Source organism: Vigna radiata, chromosome 7, assembly GCF_000741045.1.
Source record: "Vigna radiata var. radiata cultivar VC1973A chromosome 7, Vradiata_ver6, whole genome shotgun sequence".
In the NCBI taxonomy this organism is placed as follows: domain Eukaryota; kingdom Viridiplantae; phylum Streptophyta; class Magnoliopsida; order Fabales; family Fabaceae; genus Vigna; species Vigna radiata.
In genome coordinates this window covers 41,861,037-41,884,857 of record NC_028357.1, presented here as the reverse complement: position 1 = coordinate 41,884,857, position 23,821 = coordinate 41,861,037, and the positions used below count along the sequence as shown (strand labels likewise).

The window sequence follows — 23,821 nt, the reverse complement described above, 5'->3', positions numbered from 1 at the left end:
TTTCTCTCTCTACCCGACCAGTCTCTCTCTCTACCCGACCAATTTCTCTCTCTACCCGATCATCCCTTCCGTCTCATCGATCCCTATACACTACAAATAATATTTTTAGAATAGGATTTTTGGAATATAATCTTCAAAATACATGAAATGCATTTAGGAATAGACCTTTTGAAATAAAATTTCTAGAACAAAGTTTTTTAAATTCATTGTTGAGGGCACCCTGAAAGTCACTATTAGTCAATAAGTTACATATAATTAACTAGAGGTAAATCTTATGCAATTCAATCGATCAAAAACCAAACTTTACTAAAAACAAATAACAAAGAATTATAGTGTATCATATTTTACAAGGACAATGTTAATGGAGGACAATAGTGTTTTCAGGAATTATCAAGAATTTGTTCCGTACTTTTCGAACGTTATCGGTTGTGGCTGTGAATCAAAGAGGATTATATTCTATAAATATGGGATAAATGAAAGAGAGATTTAATTAAATGCCTCTTTATTATATGAATGTCATAAGACACACACATTAGGCATGAAAGAGATAGCTACTCATCCCCTGTTAAAATGTTAATCGATGAAGAAAGAAAATAGAAGAGCAAATATCGATCAATGGCAAGAAGCAAATCGAGGAGAAGGACAAAGCAATGATAGCTTTGAAAACTTGGTGGATATCAACAACTCACATAGACTCCAAAATTGCCAGGGTAGTTTTAAGTTAGTTATATGTGACTTGTTCAAATTTGAATTCAAATCATATAACAATCCAAGGAAGATTAGAAATATAAATAGGTTTATTTTATATTTTACAATGTGGCAAACTATGGAACAATGCATATATTTTGAGAAATGTTGGAATTAGGAAAAATGGCTAATTGTATGTTGATTGTTGCAACTTTTATTGATTCATGTTACAAATTCATTTACTTTCCATGGTAATTTACCTTTTGTAACTTACTTTAGTGCTCATGTTACTTTATTACATCTTCTTATATCAACACACTTACCACCATTGAGTTTTTACCATCTTTACATTACACTTCCTCATTTTTATCAAAAAATCAAAGAAACAAAAACATAAACTTGTTATGTCCAAGATTCTCATCGAAATCCAAATACAAAGGAGATCAAATTCATTAAGTGTTTAGGTTAAATTGGTTTCTGGAATTAGTAACTTTTGCATCAAATTAATCCTTTTCATCGACACTTAAACGAGAAAAAACCTCAATTAGATTGAAAAATCAATGTTTCTTTACCCAACTGAAGAAGAACTCATATAGAATAGACTTGGTTTTTGACAACAGGTAGAAATTGATCGAGACTAAAACCTTGAGAAGCACGCATAATGTTTTCTGGAACAAGTTTTCCATAACAACATTACTGATAGGATAAGGTGTCTTTTGTTAGTCAATTTAGTTTAGTATTTTAATTCTTTTTTATTGTTAGTGTAGTTTGTTAGTCTTCCACGTTATAAGAGTTGTTGAAACGTGGATGTTTGTTAGTCTTCCATATTATAGGAGTTGTTAAAAACGTAGATGCTTAATTTTCTCTAGTTTATTGTGAAAGACTTATATAAACCTCCTTGCATTAATAAAGTGAATTTGCTCTTTTATTACAATTTTGTGTACATTAGTTCAGTATCTAACAAATCTGGTATTAGAGTTTCGAAAGAAGTCTGATAGAGTGCAAGAGCAAAAATACGAGTATAAGAGACATGGCAGTTGAGGCAAACAATTTTGTACAAGCCTTCATTCCTAAATTTTATAGGGATTATGATCATTGAAGTCTTCTCATGGAAAATCTCTTGAGATCGAAAGAGTATTGGAATGTGGTAGAATCAGGTTACAAAGAGCCTAGGAGGAAGAGAATTTGTTTGTGGCACAAAGGAAAGCATTATACGAGATTAAGATGGAGGATTTAAAGGCTAAAAACTATCTTTTTCAAGTTATTGACAAACTTATTTTGAAAACCATCACTCATAAGGAGACTTCCAAACAATTGTAGGATTCAATAAAAATCAAATGTCAAGGAAATGCAAGAGTGCAACGTGCTTAACTTCAAAGACTCGAAAGGACCTTTGAGCTTTTGGAGATGAAAGTGGGAGAGATGGTAACAGATTATATCGCAAGAGTCATGGTGGTGACCACTGATATCAGAAATTGTGGAGAAGACATGATGAATGCTAAAATTGTTGAAAAGATTATGCAAACTCTCACGGAGTTCGACTACATTGTGTGTTCTATTGAAGAAGCATACGACATCGATAAGATTATGGTTGATGCACTCCAAAATTCTCTACTTATTCATGAACAAAAGTTATTATAGAGAAAAGGAGGGGATGAGTAGGCTTTGAAGATTACATATGACGAAACCACAAGTGGAAAAGGACGAGGCCGCGAGAGAGGAAGAGTTAGTGGAGCTATAAGAGGAAGAGGTCAAAGTAGATTCTTTAACAAAGAAACCATTGAATTCTTTAATTTCCACTAATTGGAACACTTTCAATATTTGTGTCCTAACTTGGAGAAGGCAGTCTGTTACACGAAACTAGATGAAGAAGAGGAACAATTATTAATGGCGTATGTTGAAGAAAATAATGCAGAGCGAGATAATATCTGGTTCATTGATAGTGACTACAATAATCACAGATTGGTGACAAAAAATTGTTTTACAAGATGGATGAGAAATTTTCGCATTCAGTAAAGCTCGGAAATGATACAAGAATAATAGTATGTGGCAAACGAGACATCAAACTTGAAGTGCATGGAAGAACACATGTAATAAGTGATGTGTTCTATGTTCCTGAGTTACACGGTAATTTATTAAGTGTTGGTCAATAACAAAAGAATGACATCACTATTTTAATTTAGAATGGAGAATTTCAAATTTATGATTAAGAGAGATGTCTTATTATATCCATTCTCACGTCGAAAAACAAAATGTTTTATGTCCTTGGATCTACTGTGTTGTCACATTACTTGCAAGTAACTTCACAAGAATTTGCTCATTTATGACATCGAAGGTATGGCCATTTGAGTTACAAAGGTATGAGAATACTACAATATGGAAAGATGGTGAAAGGTTTTCCAGTTTGCACCGATTGTCTAGTGGGAAAGCAAAGTAAAGAGTCATGTCAAACAAAAATAGTTGAAGAGCTTCTCAACATCTTGAACTTGTACATATAGACTTATGTGACCTGATTTCCCCTATCTCAAATAGTGGAAAAAGGTACCTTCTTAATTTTATTGATGGTTTCAGTAGCAAGATGTGGATTTATTTTTTAAGGGAAAAATCAAACATTTTCCATATTCAAGAGTTTCAAGAAACTTGTGAAGAATGAAATTGGTTTACCAATGTGTTATTTTCTAATTAATCGGGTAGAGAATTTACTTCACAAGAATTCAACAAGTTTTGCACAAAGAATGGAATCAAACGACAACCACTACGACTTATACACCGCAACAAAACGGGATTGGACAATGAATTTGAAAAGAAAAATAAAAACGAAATATATTTTTATACTTTCAAAAAGTTTCCAAAATATTATAATATTTTCTGTTAAGTAACGCATTAACAAACAGAGTAATTAGTATTTACAATTAACTTGTCTACTACAATTAAAATATTTTGTTTTTGTTTTTAATTGCTTGAATTTATATTTTATTAAACGGAACAAATTAATACATATGTTTGGAATAAATTAACCACTAACAAAAGTTATCTTATTATATTGAATCAAATAACAAATATATGTTTTAACTTTTAAGTTTAAGATTATGAAATTTACTTGCAAATACAGATATAACAACTATCACTTAAAAATAGTTCTTAATATATATCTTTATTTAATAATTTTTTTTATTACAAAATGTTTAAAGGTATATATTATAAACTATTTTTCAATATGATTCCTTAATGAAAAAAATGTTAAAAATTATTCAAATTAATTTATTTTTATTCATATTTTATATTATATTTAAATCAAATTAAACTAAAACTTATATTTCATTGAAGTTAATAAATAATAAAACTAAATAGAAAAAAAAACACTTTTACGAGTAATATATGTTATGAGAAAAGTTTAGATTATTACTTGAAAAATTCTCCTCCTTCCTTTCCAACTTCTAAATCTTTGGGGGTGGACCACCAAATAGAAAAATCACCAATTTAGCATTTAATATAATAATATTTTTAATTATATTTATTTTTTTTAACTTAAAATTCTAATATACAATATTAAATTATTATAACGAGCTCTAAAATGAAAGTAAAAAAAAAAAAGGTTGGAGTCAAAGAATATTTTTCCAATCTCAAACTTATGTGTTTATTACTTCAAACGTAATAGTCAAGAGAGGTTTCAAAAACATTATAACACTTACCTAATAATAGTCAAGAGATGTACTTCTGTATTATTTTTAGGTCTCTAATTGGAGCATTCATAATTTTAATTGATATCATTTAATTCTTAGAATTTTCTTAACTGATTAACTTAGTATAAATAGATATTTTCATAATTTTTACCAAAAATTCTTAATAATTATACTCAATCCTCCTATTTGTAATTAGTCATTAACTCATTTGAATAAGTTGCATTCCCCTTTACAAAATCAATACCTTATACCTTTTAATTAGCACTTTATTTAAGAAAAGTAACATGTGTCATTTGTATTAATTATTAATTATTTCAAATTCAAATTAATATTCTTAAATTAATTACAAAAAGATTGTGATTTTAATTTTATACTTTTAAATTTTCTTCATTAACATACTCTGATTAGAAACCATTTTCTCTTTGCTTAATGCCATGAATGTCATTTCAACATTAAGACTCTTGTGAAATATCTCTGAATCATTCACAGAGAAACTTTCACAATGTGTATCCATAAGCTACAACAGATTATTCACTGTAATTAAATAAGTAATCTTCCAAAAGCTTGGTCACAATTACACATATACTTATGAATCCACATGAACACTTAGCATATATGAATATGTAAGAAAAAGATGAGAGAAAACTCAAGATCTTATGACTGAAAATAAATAAATAACACATTCCAAGAACATTAGATGTGGTTGTGGCACAGCTTATGGCCACTACCCCACTAGACCATGTTCATCTTAGAGATCAGATCTGAGCTAAGTGTTGGATATCCATAGGGTAAGCATCTGATGCAGATTGAGCATTGTATGCTCTTTGAGCTACAATTAGATTTCCAGCCTCAGTAGGATGAAAAGCATCCCAAAACAAGTATTCTCTTCTGTTAGGGCATGGAGTTTGCATTGGCAGACATGTAATTTGACCATTGTTCCTTCCTACCCCACAACACCCAGCATTGATGACACTGAAACCTGAAGTTTGATTCATGTTAATATTACTCTGTGCTCTAAAAAGTGTAAAATCATGAATGTAAAATGATTTGGTTAGAAAATAATTACCAAAGGCTGCAGGGTTGCTTATAATATCTTGAAAGATACCATACGAATTTATGTAGATGACTCTTGCATCAGGCATCTGGCTGTTGAATTGGTCAGTGAGACCTTTCAATCTGTTGTTGAACATTTGGTTTGCAACATTGATTCTGTCAACGCATGTTTTACCATCTGGGCTGTTTCTGGCCAACTCATTTGGGCTGCAACCTATTTGGCCTATTCCAAACAGCACCATTTTTCTTGCTCCATAGTTGTACAAAGTCTGCATGACAAACACAAAACAGTCAATATTTAAATTTGTGGTGAAGCCTCAAGTTTTTTGTATGCAATTCATGTTATAATAGACAAAATGAAGAGGAAAAGATGAATCGGTAAAGGCAAAGAGAGATAGAGACTAACTTTTAGCTGATCACTATATGCACTAATAAGAGCATCTGCAAACTGATCTGGTGTGTACTCCCTGCTGCTTGTATAGAATTGAGGCATGAAATAGTTGTTTAGATAATCATTGCTACCCAACCCAATTGAATATATGCACTTGCTCAAGTAATTTGCAGCTGAGTCCTCATTTCCTAGTAAAGATACCACTTGGCTCACAGTGCTTTGATAATTTTGCACCTGCCCACTAAAACTAATGCGCGCTCCCTACAAAACATATGAACAACTTCAGAAGATAATACCAAAAAGGTTAAAAAAAAGTGATCTTTCTTGAAGTAAATGTATTGGTACCAGTTGCTGTCCAGTTTCCTCTCTAATTCCAGCAGCAGCAGATGCATAATTGACTCCTTTAAGTATATCATCGCCACTAGCTTCAGCATATGAAGGTATCAAATCATCGAATCCCAAGAGTTCAGCTGTTAAATTTCAACAGAATGTCAAATTAGAGTGAAACTTATCTATATATTTACCATAATCAATTTTATGTTCCGGATCTACTTCGCTCTTGTTCTTGTTTGTTTTTACAAGATCAGTATTTCTGTTGTAAGAATCTAACAGTAAATTTTTTTCCTTTATTAGTGTTTCTACAGTTCTACCTCTATACGTCTTCAAATTCAATTGCACATTGAATGCGGACAAACAGATCCATGTGCATAGAATTTAAAAGGGTCACTAACAAAACTTATGAAGGGTAAACCAACTCAGTGTAGTGCCAAAAAGCAACGCTTGATTGTCTGCTTCCCTCACTGTCATATGCACCTTAATCCATTTTTTCTATTTCACCAGTAAAAAAATCAATGCTTCTTAACTATACCCTCTCGTTCTAGAGATAATATTAGGCGGTGTAGGTGTACATTAAATTTGTTGTCTGATTTTAGCATAACACAGTTTGGCATCCAATAGATCATTATGCAAGCACATGCATATATTAAGAGTGCTTTTACTTACACACTTAACTGTTAGGTTAAAGAAAAGTGAAGAAAAAACATCAGATCTTGGGACCATTTTGCTGTCCTTGACTCTATCTAACTAAGACTTTGACAATGATGTTGATTATGAGTGCATGCAAGTGAATCTTAAGACAAGGATGCATGTCAACTAAAATGCTTCCATGCAGATATGATTAAGAAAGAGGAAGCTCACCAATTCCATCAACAGTGGTTTTCCCATTGGAAAACCTGCCAGAAGGTCCACCAGGGAAGTCAATCCCATAAGGCAGGTAATCAGCCCTAGCCAAAGATTGAAGCTCGTTGTTGTTCCCATTATCAACCAAGGAATCACCAAAAATGAAGTAGCATGGCACTTGTGGTGCAGCATGAACTCCACTGCACAAGCCAAGAACCACAAGCAGTGCCAAGATGGTTGTAGTTGTGAGATCTAAGGCTGCCATTGAGCAAGAAACGGTGGGTTTGACTTGTGAGGAAGTGGAAAGAGTGAAACTAGGTAGCTATGGAAGATAGCATGTGTGAGTAATTGAATATGGAAGGTGTGATATGAGTACGAGTATATATAGTAGAAAAATAAAGACAGTAGCATGGTCTATGGCTATAGTGTAGAGTATATAACTTTTACAGTTGGGAGTGTTGGTTAGGTGCATTAAATGGACGCGGATATATATTGTGAGATTCAATGAAATGGCTCTATTACCAATTCCACTGTACCACCCCACCTCATTGATGAAATCTGATCACTGATGTGATTCGACTTTAATGCAGAGTTGCATTTTGCAGGGATGAAAATTTTTTACTCTTACTATTCTTATAGACCTGCATTATACACTCTACTTTCATTTTATGAACACCTTTCCATAAAACTATTGTCTTTCTTGAAGGCAATTTTCTTACATTAATGATCTTCGTTTTGTTTAACATCTCTTGTCTGTAATTTGGCAAATTTTATAATAAATATATCAACAATTTTATTTCTTAAAGAAACTATAAAGAATTTAGGAGATTCTCAACAGAAACTTAAAATATAAATGAGAAATCTAAAATTTTGTTTTGACCTTAGATTTAATTACAATTATGAAGTTATAGTTTTATTTTTGTGTTAGTTAGTTAAAAAGAAAACGAAAGGAGCAACTGAATTATGCTTGGTCGATCTAGTAATAAATTAACAAAGTGTGATGTTGGTGTTTGATTTTGACAGAATAGATGTTTGTGTTGATAATGCCTGTTTAGATGCCTTTCAAAGAATTTGTTCTGTTTTATATATACTTTACGTTAGTTATATCATTAGTTGATAAATAGTTTTCAATATTATGTGCAAAATCTTTAATGTGAAATTTACAAAACTAAACATATAGATAATTAAATTTAAAATAAAAACAATTTTTAATATCATCTTAAAAAATTTGTTTTAATTTAATTTCATTAAATTGACTTGTAAAATGAAAATAATTTTGTGCTTCTGATCATAAAATAAATAGTTATTTTAGTTTTATTATTACATTAAACAATATGTGTTAAAAATTTCACTTTAATTAAATATAAAATCAATTTATAGCATAAATGTAAAGATTACTTTACAAACTTTCTAATAACTATGTACTTTGAATTAACACCATGTACTTTGAATTAAATACTAATGGATAACTACATTTATAGCATTACAATAACTAAAAAGGTGAACAACTTTTCATAACTTTTCTTTATGAACTTGCAAATATTAATATACTTTTTTGTTATATCAAGACATCAAATATTATTTTTAATATGACACATCTTCTAATATAAACAAGCTTAAATGAAAAAAAAATCAAGTGATACAAATTAACATAAAAGCAAATATAAAACAATATTAATAGCAATAGAAAAAATATACATAGTCAGTTTTCATTACACACTTTAAGAATGGGAGACTAACTACTAAATACGAAACAAAGGTAATTGCAATGTGATAATTCACAAAAAAATTAAAAAAAGTTAATTGCATAACTATAATTAAAGAGATTAAAAAGGAATAATCAAAGTAATGGCAACACTTTTGAATCATTCCTCTTAAACGTGAAAGAAAACTCAAAATATGGGTAATATACATTTAATATGTTATTACAGCATCCTACAAACAAATAACGTTTTTTTATGTTTATTGAAGTTTTAATTTCTAAAAAGTTATAAATTAATCAATGTTTTTACTTTTTAATAAAAAAAAGTTAGTTATGTTTTCTTAACTTATTTCCAAAAAAAAGTATATTGATATTTTTTAGAGTTAAATATGTTTTTAGTTCCTATACTTTGGGGCGATTTTGGTTTTAGTCCATTTTCAAACTATGGTACAATTTAGTCTTTCAACTTTAGAAAACTTTGGTTTAGTTTTTTTTTTTTTAACTTTATTTGTTGTTTCAAGCACGTTTCTTAGTTAACATTAAAACAAAAATGTGTCAAACAGTAAACAATCCAAATGAATGTGTCAAACAGTGTAAACAATCCAAATGATATAATGAAACGTGCTTGAAACAACAAATAAAGTTTAAAAAAAATTGGTAAAAAAGACTAAACCAGAGTTTTCTAAAGTTGAAGGACTAAATTGTACCATAGTTTGAAAATGGACTAAAATCAAAATCGCTCCAAAGTATAGGGACTAAAAACGTATTTAACCCTATTTTTTATAACATATAAAAGTAACTTATTTTTTAAGAAAATTATTTATTTATCATTATTCTTAACTTATACAATAGATGTTTGATATACACATAAAAAAAGAAGAAGAATATCTACCAATAGTTAAAAAAAAAAAAAAACAAAAGTGAGATAAATTCTCTCAAGAATAAAAATAAATTTGATATTCTGAAACCATCCAAAATACCTAGTAAGTTACCCACTCCTATATAGATAAATGATAGTAGATTGAAGAATTTAATGACTTGGTCTAAGTCATACACCACTTCATTATTAATATTATTATTATTATATCATTATTATTATTATTTATTATTATTATTCATTTAAACCATTTAAGGCAAAAGGTCCACACTATGCTCTTCATGGATGGTTATCCAACATATAACATTTGAAGTTGGCATAGGACTAAGGGATTACATTAATTTTGTGAGGATGGCATGCCTCTTCATTCAAACCAAACATATCTGCAACCTCTTGAATCATCAATACTAGAAATGTGATATGGTAAAGTGGATAAACTCATATGGTAATTAAAGAGATATGGTTTTAGAATATACAGTAAACAAAAATATTTATAAATAAATTTAAAATAATGTATTCTTTATTTGTTTTAAATTTTGTCTTTCTAAAATTTTAATTTTTATTTTCTTTTTAAGATTTTTTTTTGTCAATTACCTTTTCTACATTGATATTACATGCATAATAATAATTCGAGTTCAATTTGTTTGCAGATATTAAATTTGTATATAATATTAAAACTTATTCTTGTTCAAAATTTTAATATATTTTAGTTTCTAAAAAAAAAATTAATGACAAATAATATTTCAGCTATTTACATTGTTTAACATGATTAAGTTCAAATATTAAAAAAATAAATAACACATTTATATTTGGAAAACCATATTTATTTTTTAGTTTGGGAGAAATATTAAATCTCACAGTTTTTTTTTATTTTATTTTACCACTAAACAAATTAGTCAATCAATTTATCTAAATTATTACATAAATAATTTATACTGAAAAACTAAATATATTAAATACTTACTGAATATTAAATATAATTTAAAAATCATAAATATATAATAAAAAATAAATATATTTTGTATAAATGATATATAATTTATTTCATATATTTTTCATACTGTATATATAAACAAATTAACAAAAACTTTTTTCTTTTGTCTCATTTTTTATATTCCAAACTCTTCTCAACTTTTTTTCATCTCTTTGATATTTTTTTCTTCATTGAGCAAGTTTTTAATTGTGTCTTAAAAAGAAGAGTCACACAAGGAATCTTGTAGTTATGATTACAACAATACCACTGAAATTAGCATGTGATTACAGTTAGAGTGAGTTGTTTCATAAATAATTCATCTGCCTTCTTATCTTATGTCTAAAAACCATTATAAAACATGCTCTCTATTTTTTAGACATGTCCAAATATAGATCACTCCAGTTAAAAAGACTATTCTAATACAAGAAGATGCATAACCTATTTTTATAAAACGTAAATTAAAATAACAGGTGTATTAATATATAATTTACTTTATTTTTTTAAATTTTCACTAAAAACAAATTGCCTAAATATTATAGATAAAAAAACAACTAGTTACTACAATAATTAATTTAAATATGAATTTATAAACTAAAAATTATCACTATCTTTATTATAAATAAAAAAGTATAATTAATTTGTAAATTACTCTTATGAAAGTTTTAACTATTAAATGAATTAGTGTTTAAATTAGAATTTAATTCATTAGTATTCAAGAAATGACTATTTAATATTCTTAAAACTTTACTATTTTTTTTTATATAGATACTCTAACTTTTACTTTTATCTCAATTAATATTTAAATTTCACATCCTTTATAAAACTTACCCTAAAATTTTTCTATTTTTAGAAAGGAACACATAACATTTTAAGTTAACCATAGTTAATTAATCCTTAACTTTTACTAATTTTTTTTATAACTACCTTGCATCTTCCAATTAAATAATTTATATTAAATATTTATAATTTATCAATATTTTTTTCAATGATTCATGTTATATATATATATATATATATATATATATATATATATATATATATTTGCAATTCATTTTACAAATCTAGAATATTTATAGTGGATCTACAAAATGATTTTCTATATTTTTATTTTATACAAGTGAGTCAAAGAAATCTAAGATTATAGGATTTATACAAATTAGCATAAGTATATATAATTTAATATAAAGATGATATAGTATTCACTAATTTATAACTACAATTTTTCACAATAAAAATGCCATCAATATACTTTTAAAATAGTTATAATATTATTTAAGTCATATATAATATAATAGTTAAAAACATTAAAACATAATAAAATTTAGGATTAAAAATAAAATAAAAATATCTTTTTGATAAACTATTAACATTTAATGTAAACTATTTTCAGAAAATATTGTTTATAAAAGATTGACAAGTTTTAAGAATTAATTAGGATATTATTAAAAAAAACGAGGGTTTTTGTTTGTAAAAAATAAATAATAATAAACAATTACCACAAAACAAAATATAGTTTGACATCTCAATTTGGACCAAAAAAGAAATACTCTTTCCCCTCATTTAATTTTTGAGTTACTGCTTTATTTACGTATATATTAGTGGACTTTTTTTCCACTGGTAATTGAGAAAATTAAGTTTTCCAATTCAAAAGGAGGTTTCTTCTATATCATAATTATCTTTGTTCATAATATTTATGGTTTTTTTAGTTATAGTTGTATTATTAGCGAAAAAATATTTTTTATAATGATTATTTATATCTATTATAATCTTTCAAATATAAAAAGTAATGTGATAGCATAACTATAAATAAGATTATACTTTTTATACTTATTGTAGTAGTTATACTAGATATAAAAAGTGGACACAGTGATATTTTTATAATAAAAAATATAACTTTTTATATCGATTATAGTTATAATTGATAAAAAATTAGACGCATTGACATTTTTGTAATAAATAAGAAAATTTTCTATACTAATTTTAATTATGTTTGATAAAAAAAGTTAAATTGATGAAATTTTTGTAATAAACAACAAAACCTTTTATATTGGTTTTAATTATAATGGGTATAGAAAGTGGTTTCCAATTAATTTTGTAGACATCTCCTCACTCTGTTACCTCCTAGACAATCCTCTGCAACACCGAGAATTACTCCAGCTTGAACAGTAAGAACCGAATATGGACATTATCGTAGATGATGACACTACTTTCTATATTCTTACTTCTATATATATCGGGTTCAGAACCAATATAGAAAACCTTTTCTTGACATGTAAAAAAAAATGGTTTAATGTATTGCTAGATCCCTATTTTCGTTCATAATTTCAAATAGGTCTCTTTCTTTTTTAGCGTCTCAATTTAGTCCCTATTTTGTGAAGATTGCATCAATTGAATCCTTACCGTTAAATTGAATCTAACGGTGGTGTTAGTGTTAAATTGACGTGGCACAATTAGTTTATATTTTTAATTTACGTGGCTAAATGATGTAGATTTGAATTATTTTAAATTTAAAAAATAGGGAAAAATTTGGGATCCTTGTGGGATCCTTGTGCCATGTCAGGCTTGACGGCACGACAGAGAGATGGTAGCGGAGATGACGATGGGGTGAATGCTTTGGAGAGTTGGAGGCACTATTTAAAAAAATTAAAAGACACATTTTGTTTCGTTTCTGGGTGTGGCGAAGTATAGTAGAAGGTGTGTAGTGTGTTGTTAATCTATGTTTGAAGAAAACCTTATTTGATCTTAGGTTCATCCTCAACCTTATGTGAAATAGGAGGGCCATGGAAGCAGCACCATGGGAGCAGAGGTTGCAAGCCTTAACCCATATCCTTACGAGCCCCACCACCACTCCATCCCTCCACTCCCAACTCTTTATCACCACCCAAATCCCCTGCTACATCAACTGGGACCACCCTCCCTTTCTCTGCTCCAACCCCAACAATCAAAACATGGCTTCGCTCATTCTTCCTCAAAAGGCTCTTAGTGATCCAAGTGCCCCTTCCATCAACCCTAACCCTTAATTCTCGCACAAGGACTCCACCAACCCAACTGGGAACCCCAACAGAGAAGAGCTTATGCTAGGAAGAGAATGGGTTGACGATTTTCTTGGCGATTGATGATAATGACCCACCACTTCCATTCTCAGGGGCCCTGTTTAAAAAGACTCGCCCTTTTATGACACACGATGTGTTTTCTAGTTGCAAGAAAGAGACTTTCAAATGGGGTTCTTCTTCAGGGGCACGGGGGTTAGGGTTAAGCCGCCATAAGAGGTCCCGCCACCATAATATCTGCTCTCATCACCACTGTCTACACTCTCAACAATAGAGGAGGTGGAGGGACCTTGTTGGACGAGTCCACTGAGGAGGCGCGAGAATGTAGATTGGCCGTGATTCTGGGTTTCTCTGTGATTAGGTTTTCCTCTGCAGGTTGACGAAGGCTGTGATGGCTCGCAGTGCTCTGGCGGTGGTGGATGGAGAAGATGAATGGAGGTTCGTGGAGTGTGGTTGCTTGCGCAATACGAAGAGACTCACTCAGTGGTGGCGAGCGTGATTGATGCGTTGTGATGGTTCTCTGTTTTTCTGCAGATGCATTAATGGCGGGCGAGGGTTTGGTTTCGATTGGGTTTTCTGGGTGTTGGCAACGCGACAGGGTGGTGACGGCTAGGATTGTTGCGGCGCGTAAAGGTGGTCGGGCGGCATGCTCGTAATGGTTCTGGGTTGGATTTGCAGGTGTGTGGGCGGCGACAACCTGACCTGTTGATGGTAGAGGTGACGAGATACATGTCAGAATATAATAAATACCACGTCATTTAAAAATTAAGATGAGAATGTCATGTCAACTTAACACTAACACTGTTAGATCTAATTTAACGGTAAGAATATAATTGATGTAATTTTTGTAAAATAAAAAGTCAATTGAAACCCTAAAAAAGAAAGCAACTTATTTGATATTATGAACAAAAATATGGATCTATCAACACATTACAAAAAAAATTCTACACTAATGTATAAATTATATCCATTCCATATGATAAACATATAAAACTAATCAATTAGTTTCAATTGTGCCAATTGAGTCTTCAAGTATCGAATTACATATTTTTATTGTTGTCTATTAATTGAAATACAACAAATGTAATAAGGATTTATTTATAGCTTATTTTAGAAATTAAAATCATAATAAATATTTGAAAAGTCAAAAAGTGTGTAGTTTATTTTTTATTTTTTAACTTGAGGGTATTTGAATACATTTGACTTTGCCTATTATCTATCTAAAAGATATATATAGGTAATAAGTCATGAGCCTATGAATATTTTTGCATTTCATGGATATCACCCACCACATGGGTGTAGTTATGACCCTTTTTTTGAAGGGAGATATATGCTTTAAAGTTTGTTGAACCATGTTAGATGTGTGGTCCAACAACAATGTGCCTAGCCATGACTTTGTCTTCAATGTTCACATTAATGTCTTCTGACTTTTGTTTTCTTTGAAGAATTTTATTTTATTTGTACTACCACGATGTCTGTCTCCAATATACTTCTAAAACTATTATTTACTTTTTGTCCTTTTATCCTTTATGAACAGTAATTACACAAATTAAACAACTAACAACACTATGTAACTTTTACAGGGAATTCTGCTGTAATATTAATGAAGTTCAAAGTTCAATAAATATTAGGGCACAAAATCTAATAAATTTATTTCTCATTTTTCCAAAGTCAACGTCATAGATCAATTATATTTTTAATTACTATCTTTTAATATTTAAGTATTCTTTTTCATACATATATATAGGATGTGGGAGTATAGATAGATGAAAAAGTTTACAAAAGGAAATTATATATATAATTTTTTTTCATTATAATTAAAAGAAAAATTATCGTGTTTGTTGTTGTTGCAAAAGATATCAAATTTCTTTTGTTTAGAATGAAAAAAGTAACAAAGGAAAAAGTATATTACTTTCATTTAGTCTTACATAGTTTTCTTTATAAATATAACGTTGATATATACTTTTCAAAACTATTTCACTCAAAATAGGAAAGCAACTTCTTAATTATAAAATTACTTTGTTTGTTTTTATAATTTTTAAAATAACATTTTTCACTTCTGTTCAGATACATGAATATATGTTTCTCTTTTTCACATTTTTTTTATTATTTTCCTTCTATAAGAATAAAAATCACATTTTTCTTCATTCTTTTTTCTATACAAAAAATATATACATAAACAACAGAAAGACGTACATTACGTGTTACTGTTAGGGTGTTATAATACAATTTAATCATTATGTTCCACCAATAAACACAATATAACGATAACATGCAAAAACTTAAACAGTAAGACAAGAAGAAAGAATATTAAGGGTTGAAATTTATATTTATGTATCTCATTTATCTAGAAAAGATATATGATCCCTCCAACAGTATAAATTTTACCTATCTACCTAATAGATGTATTAAAGAAAGTAGACTAACAAAATTCAATAAGTTTCATGTAATAATTCAAAATACATTTATTAGAAAAATATTCACATATTTATATATTAAGGATAATAGTATTATCAATTTAATATTATAATTATTATTTAAGATAAGATATCATGTTTTTATTATTATCTATTTAAGATAAGTATTATTTTGCTCTTATTATTTAATATCAATTTTATAATATATGATAAAGATTAAAAAATTCTATAAATACATTTGTCATTCATTAGGAAATTAAGACTTGCTTAATTCTTGTTCATAAAATCTCAACTCTCTTGTTAACTTAAATATCGAATAAATTTTTACAAGTGCATCTTTTCTCAAATTTCAATCCTTAAAAATACACGTAAAAAATTTTCAAAGTCATTCAGATAACGTCATTTGGTCAAAGACCCATGTTTAGAATCTCAATAACAACATGAATAAACAATTTTTTTTTTCATATATAATAAGATGTGAGTATATTTACTTCGTTATTTTATTGATTATTTGACCTAAGTTAGTTATTATTTTGAAGTTCACATTTAGTGAAAATACATATGTCAATGGAGAATCGTTTGAGAAAAGAATGACTACGAACCTTTTAAGGGGGATATAGACAACATGGTATTGATTCAAATGTGAAGGATGATCAAACTTTAGTCTCATATATATATATATATATATATATATATATATATATATATATATATATATATTATTGTATATGGGTGAATGCATGTTTATGAGTTGTAATAATAATATTTGAACAAGATGCATCAAATGCTCCTAAACCATATTGTAGTTTTAACTAAGAATGAATTAGATTTTCTGTATATGATGTTTTCAGGTTATATTCTTAATAGTGCCTTCATTTGCACAACAATATATAATAATGCATGTTTTTCTCTCCCAAAATACAAATGGTTCATGTATATATGTTTTTAAGAAACTTATGTGATTCTTAAATTTATTATAAAGTTTTCTGATTTATTCTCTTAACATATTTTGAACGGATTGTTTTAACCATTTATCAAAGCTCATGAGTAGAAGTAGATGATACTTTACTTTTGAATTAACGATTTGTAAACATGAGTTGTTCAAACCATATTCCTAATTCTTTTCTTTTCTTTTTCTTATATGAGGAATATTTATTACATCAATCTCACTAAGAAGTACAAATATTATAAATTAAAAAATCATAATATATTTTGAGTCAAGTTGGCATGAAATCGACAAAACCGACTTGAGTTAACTTTATTTCATTCACATACTCAAACTTAATGAGAATAAATTTTTTCTCATTCATATCCGAGTTAGGGATATGTACACTTGCATTCATGCTTATACCTATTTTTTAATATTTCAATATCAATTAATTAATTTTTATAAAATAATTAAAAGTTCTCTAAACATAATATTATCTAATATTCAATATTAAAATAATCTATTCTTGTTTCTTCAATATTAAATATATAGAAAAAAATTATAATTATATATATTTTAAATTAAAGTATCAAATAAATTTTGTGAGACGAAAACATTTATTAAATTTCCGTTGTTTTACAAAGTTTTATAAAATTTAAAAATATTTTAAAAAATTATAAAAAAATGATAATCAAATTTAAAATATTTTAAATGTCTTTTTACTCCTATATTTTATATTATAATGAAATCTCTTTTTGTATACATTAATAAAACTATAATACACCGTTTGAATAAAATCAAAGAATAAAAATTAAACTAATAATAATTGAAATTTAGTACGAGTATTTTATTTTTTGAACTTAAATATATGTTAGGTGATATAAACAAAATTTATGACAATGTCATTAAATTATTATATTATAGTAAATGATTATTTTATACAGTTGTAATTGTAGAATTACATTTATGATAATGAGTTAGAAAATAAAAATTAATTATATAAAAAACGTCAAAACAATATTTTATATGATAAAAATAAAAGGAAAATAAAAATATTAAAAAAAAGTAACCATGTCTTAAAAACAATTTGATATATCATTGAATTGAATGAAATCGCATAAAGAAAAACAAATACATAATTAAGAATATGATAAAATGAAAAATACTTTAAAGATAAAAAAAAAAATTCCTAGAGTGTTTACAATTGCAAAACCTCCTCCATGAGCATAGTTGTTCTAACAGTTCCTAAGACCGCATTCTTTCTAATGTGATGAAGAGGCTTCCTATTATTTTGGGGTTATTTATGAATTTATGGCTTTTGAAGGATTTGTTCTACGTTTACATGTACAAAGTTGATGTGATTTTTAAAATGTTTGTTTTTCTTCGAAAATAACGTTATAAAGAAATGAAAATGTTTTTTTTTTTATCCAACAAGGATTTATCTTGTTTCTACGTATTTTTATTCAAAAATAAGAAATTAGAGTTACGTAGTTTTTTGGAAAAACTATTTGAAAATGACTTTGTAAAATTATGTGATTTTTGGAAGTGAACCCAATAAGGACTGACTTTGTTTCGTAGGTATCTCCATTCAAGATGAAAAATCAAGAATCATGTGGTTTTCAAGAAAAAAATGTTTGTTTGAAAATATTGATGTTTTTAGTTTTTGAAGACTTTGTATTTTTTGGTATTTTTGGCATGGTTGATAAAAATAAAGGTAATGGATACTAAGATGATGCGGACAGATACATGAGTACTCATACTTTTAGAAACGTATTTTAAACACTTTGGAAAAGGAAAGGTATTAAGTACTAAGACGACAAATGCGGTCACACTAGTACTTGTAAAGTTTTTGAAAAAGTTGATGTTTTTAGTATTTGAAGATTTTGTATTTTTTGATATTTTTGGCATGGTTGAGAAAAATAAAGGTAATGAATACTAAGATGACTCATAGAGTTACATGAGTACTCATACTTTTATAGAAACATATTTTAAACACTTTGAAAAAGGAAAGATATTAAGTATAAGGACGGCAAAGACATCACACTAGTACTAATATAGTTTAAGATAAGTGTTTTAAAACTAAATGAAATAAAAACCCAAAACTCAAAATTGCCCAAATAGAAAACAAATTGGACAAGGGTGGGAAGCAATTAGAAAGAACTGTGTGTTGTGAAAATTGTGGTACAACAAGTAAAATAAAAAAAAGCCCAAAAACAACAATAAAACACATAATGGGTTTGGGTTAACATAATGTGGGATTGCACATAGTAGACATAAAACGAAGAACCTAAGAAAACAAAACAAAAACAAGGGAAGAAATCTAAAATCAAGGTTGTGTGAGTAAAACTGACCTTGGCCGATCTCGTTGAGCTTACCTCGACCTCACTGACTTTACCAACCTCACCTCAACGACATTGACCTTATTAACATCACTCATCCTCACTGACCATACTGACCTCAATGACCCCGCCTTGACCCTATCGAGCTCAATGACTTCGCCTCGACCCACTAAGCTTGTCGAACTCACTGATCTTGTCGAGCCTGCCTCAACCAACTAAGTTTGTCCGAGCTTGCCTCAGCCAATTGATCTTGTCGAACTCATTAATCTTGTTGAGCTCTCCTCAACCAACTAAGCTTGCCTTGACCCTAAGGATGACAATGGGTCGGGTCGGATACAAATAGTGCCTATCCGCAACCCGACCCGCATGTAAAAACCGTACCCGTTACCCGTCTCGCTACCTACCGGATACCCACATAAAAAAATCGCATGGATTTTTTTCAACCCGCAGATATCTGTTGGATAATTGTTTCAACCCATAAATATTTTAAAAAATATATATATAATTTATGATTTTTATAAAAGGTCCAACTTAAATTGAAAAAAAAAACATATAATTCTCATAAACAAAAGGATAATGATATTTAGACAACATTTTTTTGACAACATTTGAACATTGATTACATGTCATCCTGTGATTGGTCCTAAATTACTCCATAATAGTGTTTATGATTATTATTATTAATTGTGGAGTAATTTAGGATCAATCAGAGGATGACATGTAATCAATGTTTAAATATTGTCAAAAAAATGTTGTCTAAATATCATTATCCTAAACAAAATTGGGTTAATGCCCAAACCCTTTTATTTTCATAAATGAAAACAGGCTAAAAGCCGAAATCACCTTTTTTATTGTTTGTTTTTATGTTTTTCTTGAAAAATGGATAGGGCCCAACCCCTCCTCCTTTTTTGGGTGTTGATCCCTCCACCTCCACGTTTTTGGCCCTCCACCTCCCCATTCCACTTTTATCCCTTCTTTTTTATTTATATTCCTATTATATCCTTAAGTAAAACTTATTTTTTAGGTTAATTTTAATTCCAATCTCCTACTGCACAAAACCTATTTTTTTTCTCACGTGCTCTCTCTCTCTCTCTCGTTTCTGTTTCATTGTGTTTATTTTTTTTTCGAATTCTTTGTGCCCTCAACTGTGAGGAATCGTTGGCTGGTGGTGGAAGGAAAGTTGCAACTGTGCAGAGTTTGTCGTCTCCGTGGTCGTGTTTGAAGGCGTGGTGGTTGAAGGAGAAACGTGCGCGACATAGTTATGTAATCCACTCTTAAAAATAGCCTAAACCCTTAAACATATTTGACCATCCTTCAACGGATGTCAACATCCGTTTAAGGTAAAACAGATGTCAACATCCGTTCAACCATATGTCTTCTTCCTCTTAAGCGCACACAAGACAACACAGAACCTCCATACGAAAACAGAATAAATATTACATATCATGCACATACACAGAATCAAAATACAGTATATTACATACTTAATGTAAAACGCTTATAAACATATCATGCATCAATGAAAAAACGAAGAACCGAAAACCAAAACTAACCTCTCGTAGACCCGACGCAGAAGCGAAGCACCAACCACCGCACCGCTGCACATCAACCACACGCCACACCGCCGCACCAACGAAAGAAAGGAACTGTTGGGACTTGGGGTGGGGAAACAAATCTTGAAAAGTTACTTGGTTAAAAAACGGATCTGGAAGAGGGGGTGAGAATGAGAGAATAGAAGTGTTGTTGCTGGTTACTAAAATTGAAACTAAGGTTTCTGAGTTAAATTAGTTAAATAAGGGTAAAAGTAGAAAAAATAATAAAAAGTAAAAAGGTTATTTTTGTAATAAAATAAGATGTGGAAAAAATTGGGGAGGTGGAGGCCAGAACGTAGGGGTGGAGGGATCAACTCCCCCTTTTTTTAGTTCTTCAGAAACTGCAAACCTTAAGAATTTCTTCACTTTAGCAGATATGTAGATAACAACCTCCTCTTTCACCTCTAACCGCTCCATCGCCGCCTCGCGAACCAGCAATCATAGTCACAAGGCCCGATCTCCTCCTCCTACGTCAATCACTGCCGATCGATCCTCCTCACGTAGGTCGTTCGTGGCATCGAGCCGTCGTGGCATGTTCACGGTCCAGGGTCGCTCTTGCTTTGTTCATCGTCGTCCCTACTTCGATTTCCCGCAGACAGTTTGGTGAAGCATAAAAAAGGGATCCTGTAGTTAGTGAAGATTCCACCTTGTGACCCTTGTAGGTTACCCTAACCAGTTGCACCTCGTCGTCCTTCTGAACTGGAATGGAACACACGTTGTATTTGAACTGAAGATCCATTGAGAGCGGCACGCTCATCAGCACGCGACGGACGCTCGATGACACCATGAATGGGCCTTGTGGCTCTTGCGCCTACCAGAGGAAACCCTATGATTGAACTTCATTTTCTTCTCTCCTTCTGTAACGTCAATGCGAATGAAAGAGAGTTTATCAGAAAAAAAGTGAGATTTAGGGTTTGCTATTTCTTTGACGGTAGATATAGAATATAGAAGCTAAAGATTGAACAGTTAGAAAATAATTCAAAGTAAGAAAACCTAATGGATAAATTTGTAATTTTATTTTTCAAACGGGTAGCGGATACCCGCGTATTCAAATATTGTGATATTCGAATCCGACCGTTAATGAGCAAGTATTAATTTACTTGTTACCTGCAAGTACTTTTTACCTTCGGATACTAAATACCTACAACAGATTTTACCTACGAGTATCTATAGATGTGAGGTTTTTTGCCATCTCCCTACTCGGCCTTATCGAGTTTGTCAAGCTCGCCGATCTTGTTTGTCCATTGTGGTTTGATGTCGGTTGTTTTGTGTAGTTGTGTGCGTGAATAGATGGGTGAAACGAGTCTTTGTGATGCATTGTATTGGGTTTTGTTTTGGTTACTGGAAAAAAAGTTTTAGATAGCCGAATAGCTATAGAAAATGAATATGATAATGAAATTTGTGATGTGTGAGCATCCTAACCGCGACGAGCTCAACAACACATCGTTTCTAAGCTTTGACAAGCTTAGCAACGTACTACTCCAAGTTGTGATAAGTTCGATGACATACCATTTCGAGCTCTTACGACCTCAACAGTATACCTTCTTAAGATGTGACCAGGAGCATTACAGTTCGAGTTGTTATAAGAATTATATTCTCAAAACTCAATCGGAGGTCTTTCCATATATATTTATTATATTGTAAAAGACTTGTATTAAATCAAAATTAACTTGTATCTCAAACATATGAATCAAATTTAATAATATATATATATATATATATATATATATATATATATATATATATATATATTAGGAACAAATAATTAATTTAAATAACACTTGATTGTTGTTTATTTATTTTTCATAAAATTTGACATAAACAAACAATATTTATGTAACAACACATCTTACTATATGCTGATCAATGCTATTTAACAAAGTTTACAAAATTTCTGTATTTCAAATATATATATATATATATATATATATATATATATATATATATATATATATATATATATAATATCACAGTAGTTTATTTCAATTTCGAAACTGTTTCTAACTACTTCAAGCTTTGGAGTTGACCTATTTTTAGAGAAAGAGAAAATTGACGCATATTTGTAGCCGATGCAGAAATTACAGTTCATGAGTTCCCTATGGTTAGGCCAAGAAAATATGAAAATAAAACCCAAAATCAAATCAAATCTAGCTGGGGTCCATATCATGTTCGAGAAAAACATTTTCATATTAAAATCCTACGTGAATGTAATTGTAATTTCAATTCTAATAATTTACATTATTATTTAAGCATCAAAGAGTTTATATGGTGTCATATATAGTAAATGTAACAACATGTCATACTGTTAACTCTCTCTCTCTCGTGCTTATGCCTTAACCTTTTTTTTCTTATACAAACAGCTTCAAAATCGTAAGGCACATTTTTGTACTACTCTCTATTGATGTTCTCAGATCATTCTCCAATTTCAATGCACTGTATTTCCATGCATGGATGAGAATATGTGGAATAATTTAATAATTTAATTTAGTTAATGCATTATTCTCTTAATGCATGATCTCCTTTTTCCCTTTCAAGCCAATTACCTCATCTATGCCTTTTATCTCGTCATTATATAAACAATCTTCCTTGTTCCAATCATGACCACAACCCTTTTGATGACTTGTACAAAACTATGGTTTGTGAAACAACGTGGAGTTGTGGACACCAATGTGAAGTGAAATCATCTTAAGAGATCTGCCGTTCAATTTCTTTATTCAATGTCAAACAATAATGTCTCAAGTAGGTTTATTGCTGCTGTGATTTAACTTGCTTATGATTCCTGAAGTCGTTTTATTCATTACTGTGAATGTGTTTTTCTGTTCATTTATTTAATTATAACACTGGATATCTTTTTGCCTTACCTTTTCATTTCAATGTCTATGCAAAATTCGCTGTATGTTAAGGGTGTTTTATTCCTTGAAACTTTCTTTTTTCTTTTTGGTTTTGGTGG

The 23,821-nt window shown here is 29.5% G+C and overlaps 1 protein-coding gene across 1 annotated transcript; it reads right to left on the bottom strand.

The window, feature by feature from the left end:
- Window positions 1–4,885: 4,885 nt before the first annotated feature.
- On the bottom strand, window positions 4,886–7,357 carry LOC106765632 (GDSL esterase/lipase At1g29670). The gene is made up of 5 exons (XM_014650319.2): window positions 7,012–7,357; window positions 6,160–6,284; window positions 5,830–6,075; window positions 5,437–5,692; window positions 4,886–5,349 (listed from the first exon to the last, which is right to left on the bottom strand). Exons 1-5 carry the CDS (start codon window positions 7,256–7,258, stop codon window positions 5,126–5,128), a joined length of 1,098 nt encoding a protein of 365 aa, XP_014505805.1. The 5' UTR covers window positions 7,259–7,357; the 3' UTR covers window positions 4,886–5,125.
- Between the last annotated feature and the right edge of the window lie 16,464 nt (window positions 7,358–23,821).

Bases quoted from the DNA above. Each gene is read 5' to 3' on its own strand.
- LOC106765632 (XM_014650319.2), bottom strand. From the start codon at position 7,258: ATGGCAGCCTTAGATCTCACAACTACAACCATCTTGGCACTGCTTGTG. The intron at 5,693-5,829 runs GTTAGTCTCTAT...TTTGTCATGCAG, and splicing joins CATATAGTGATCAGCTAAAA to ACTTTGTACAACTATGGAGC. The intron at 5,350-5,436 runs GTAATTATTTTC...ATCAAACTTCAG, and splicing joins AAGCAACCCTGCAGCCTTTG to GTTTCAGTGTCATCAATGCT.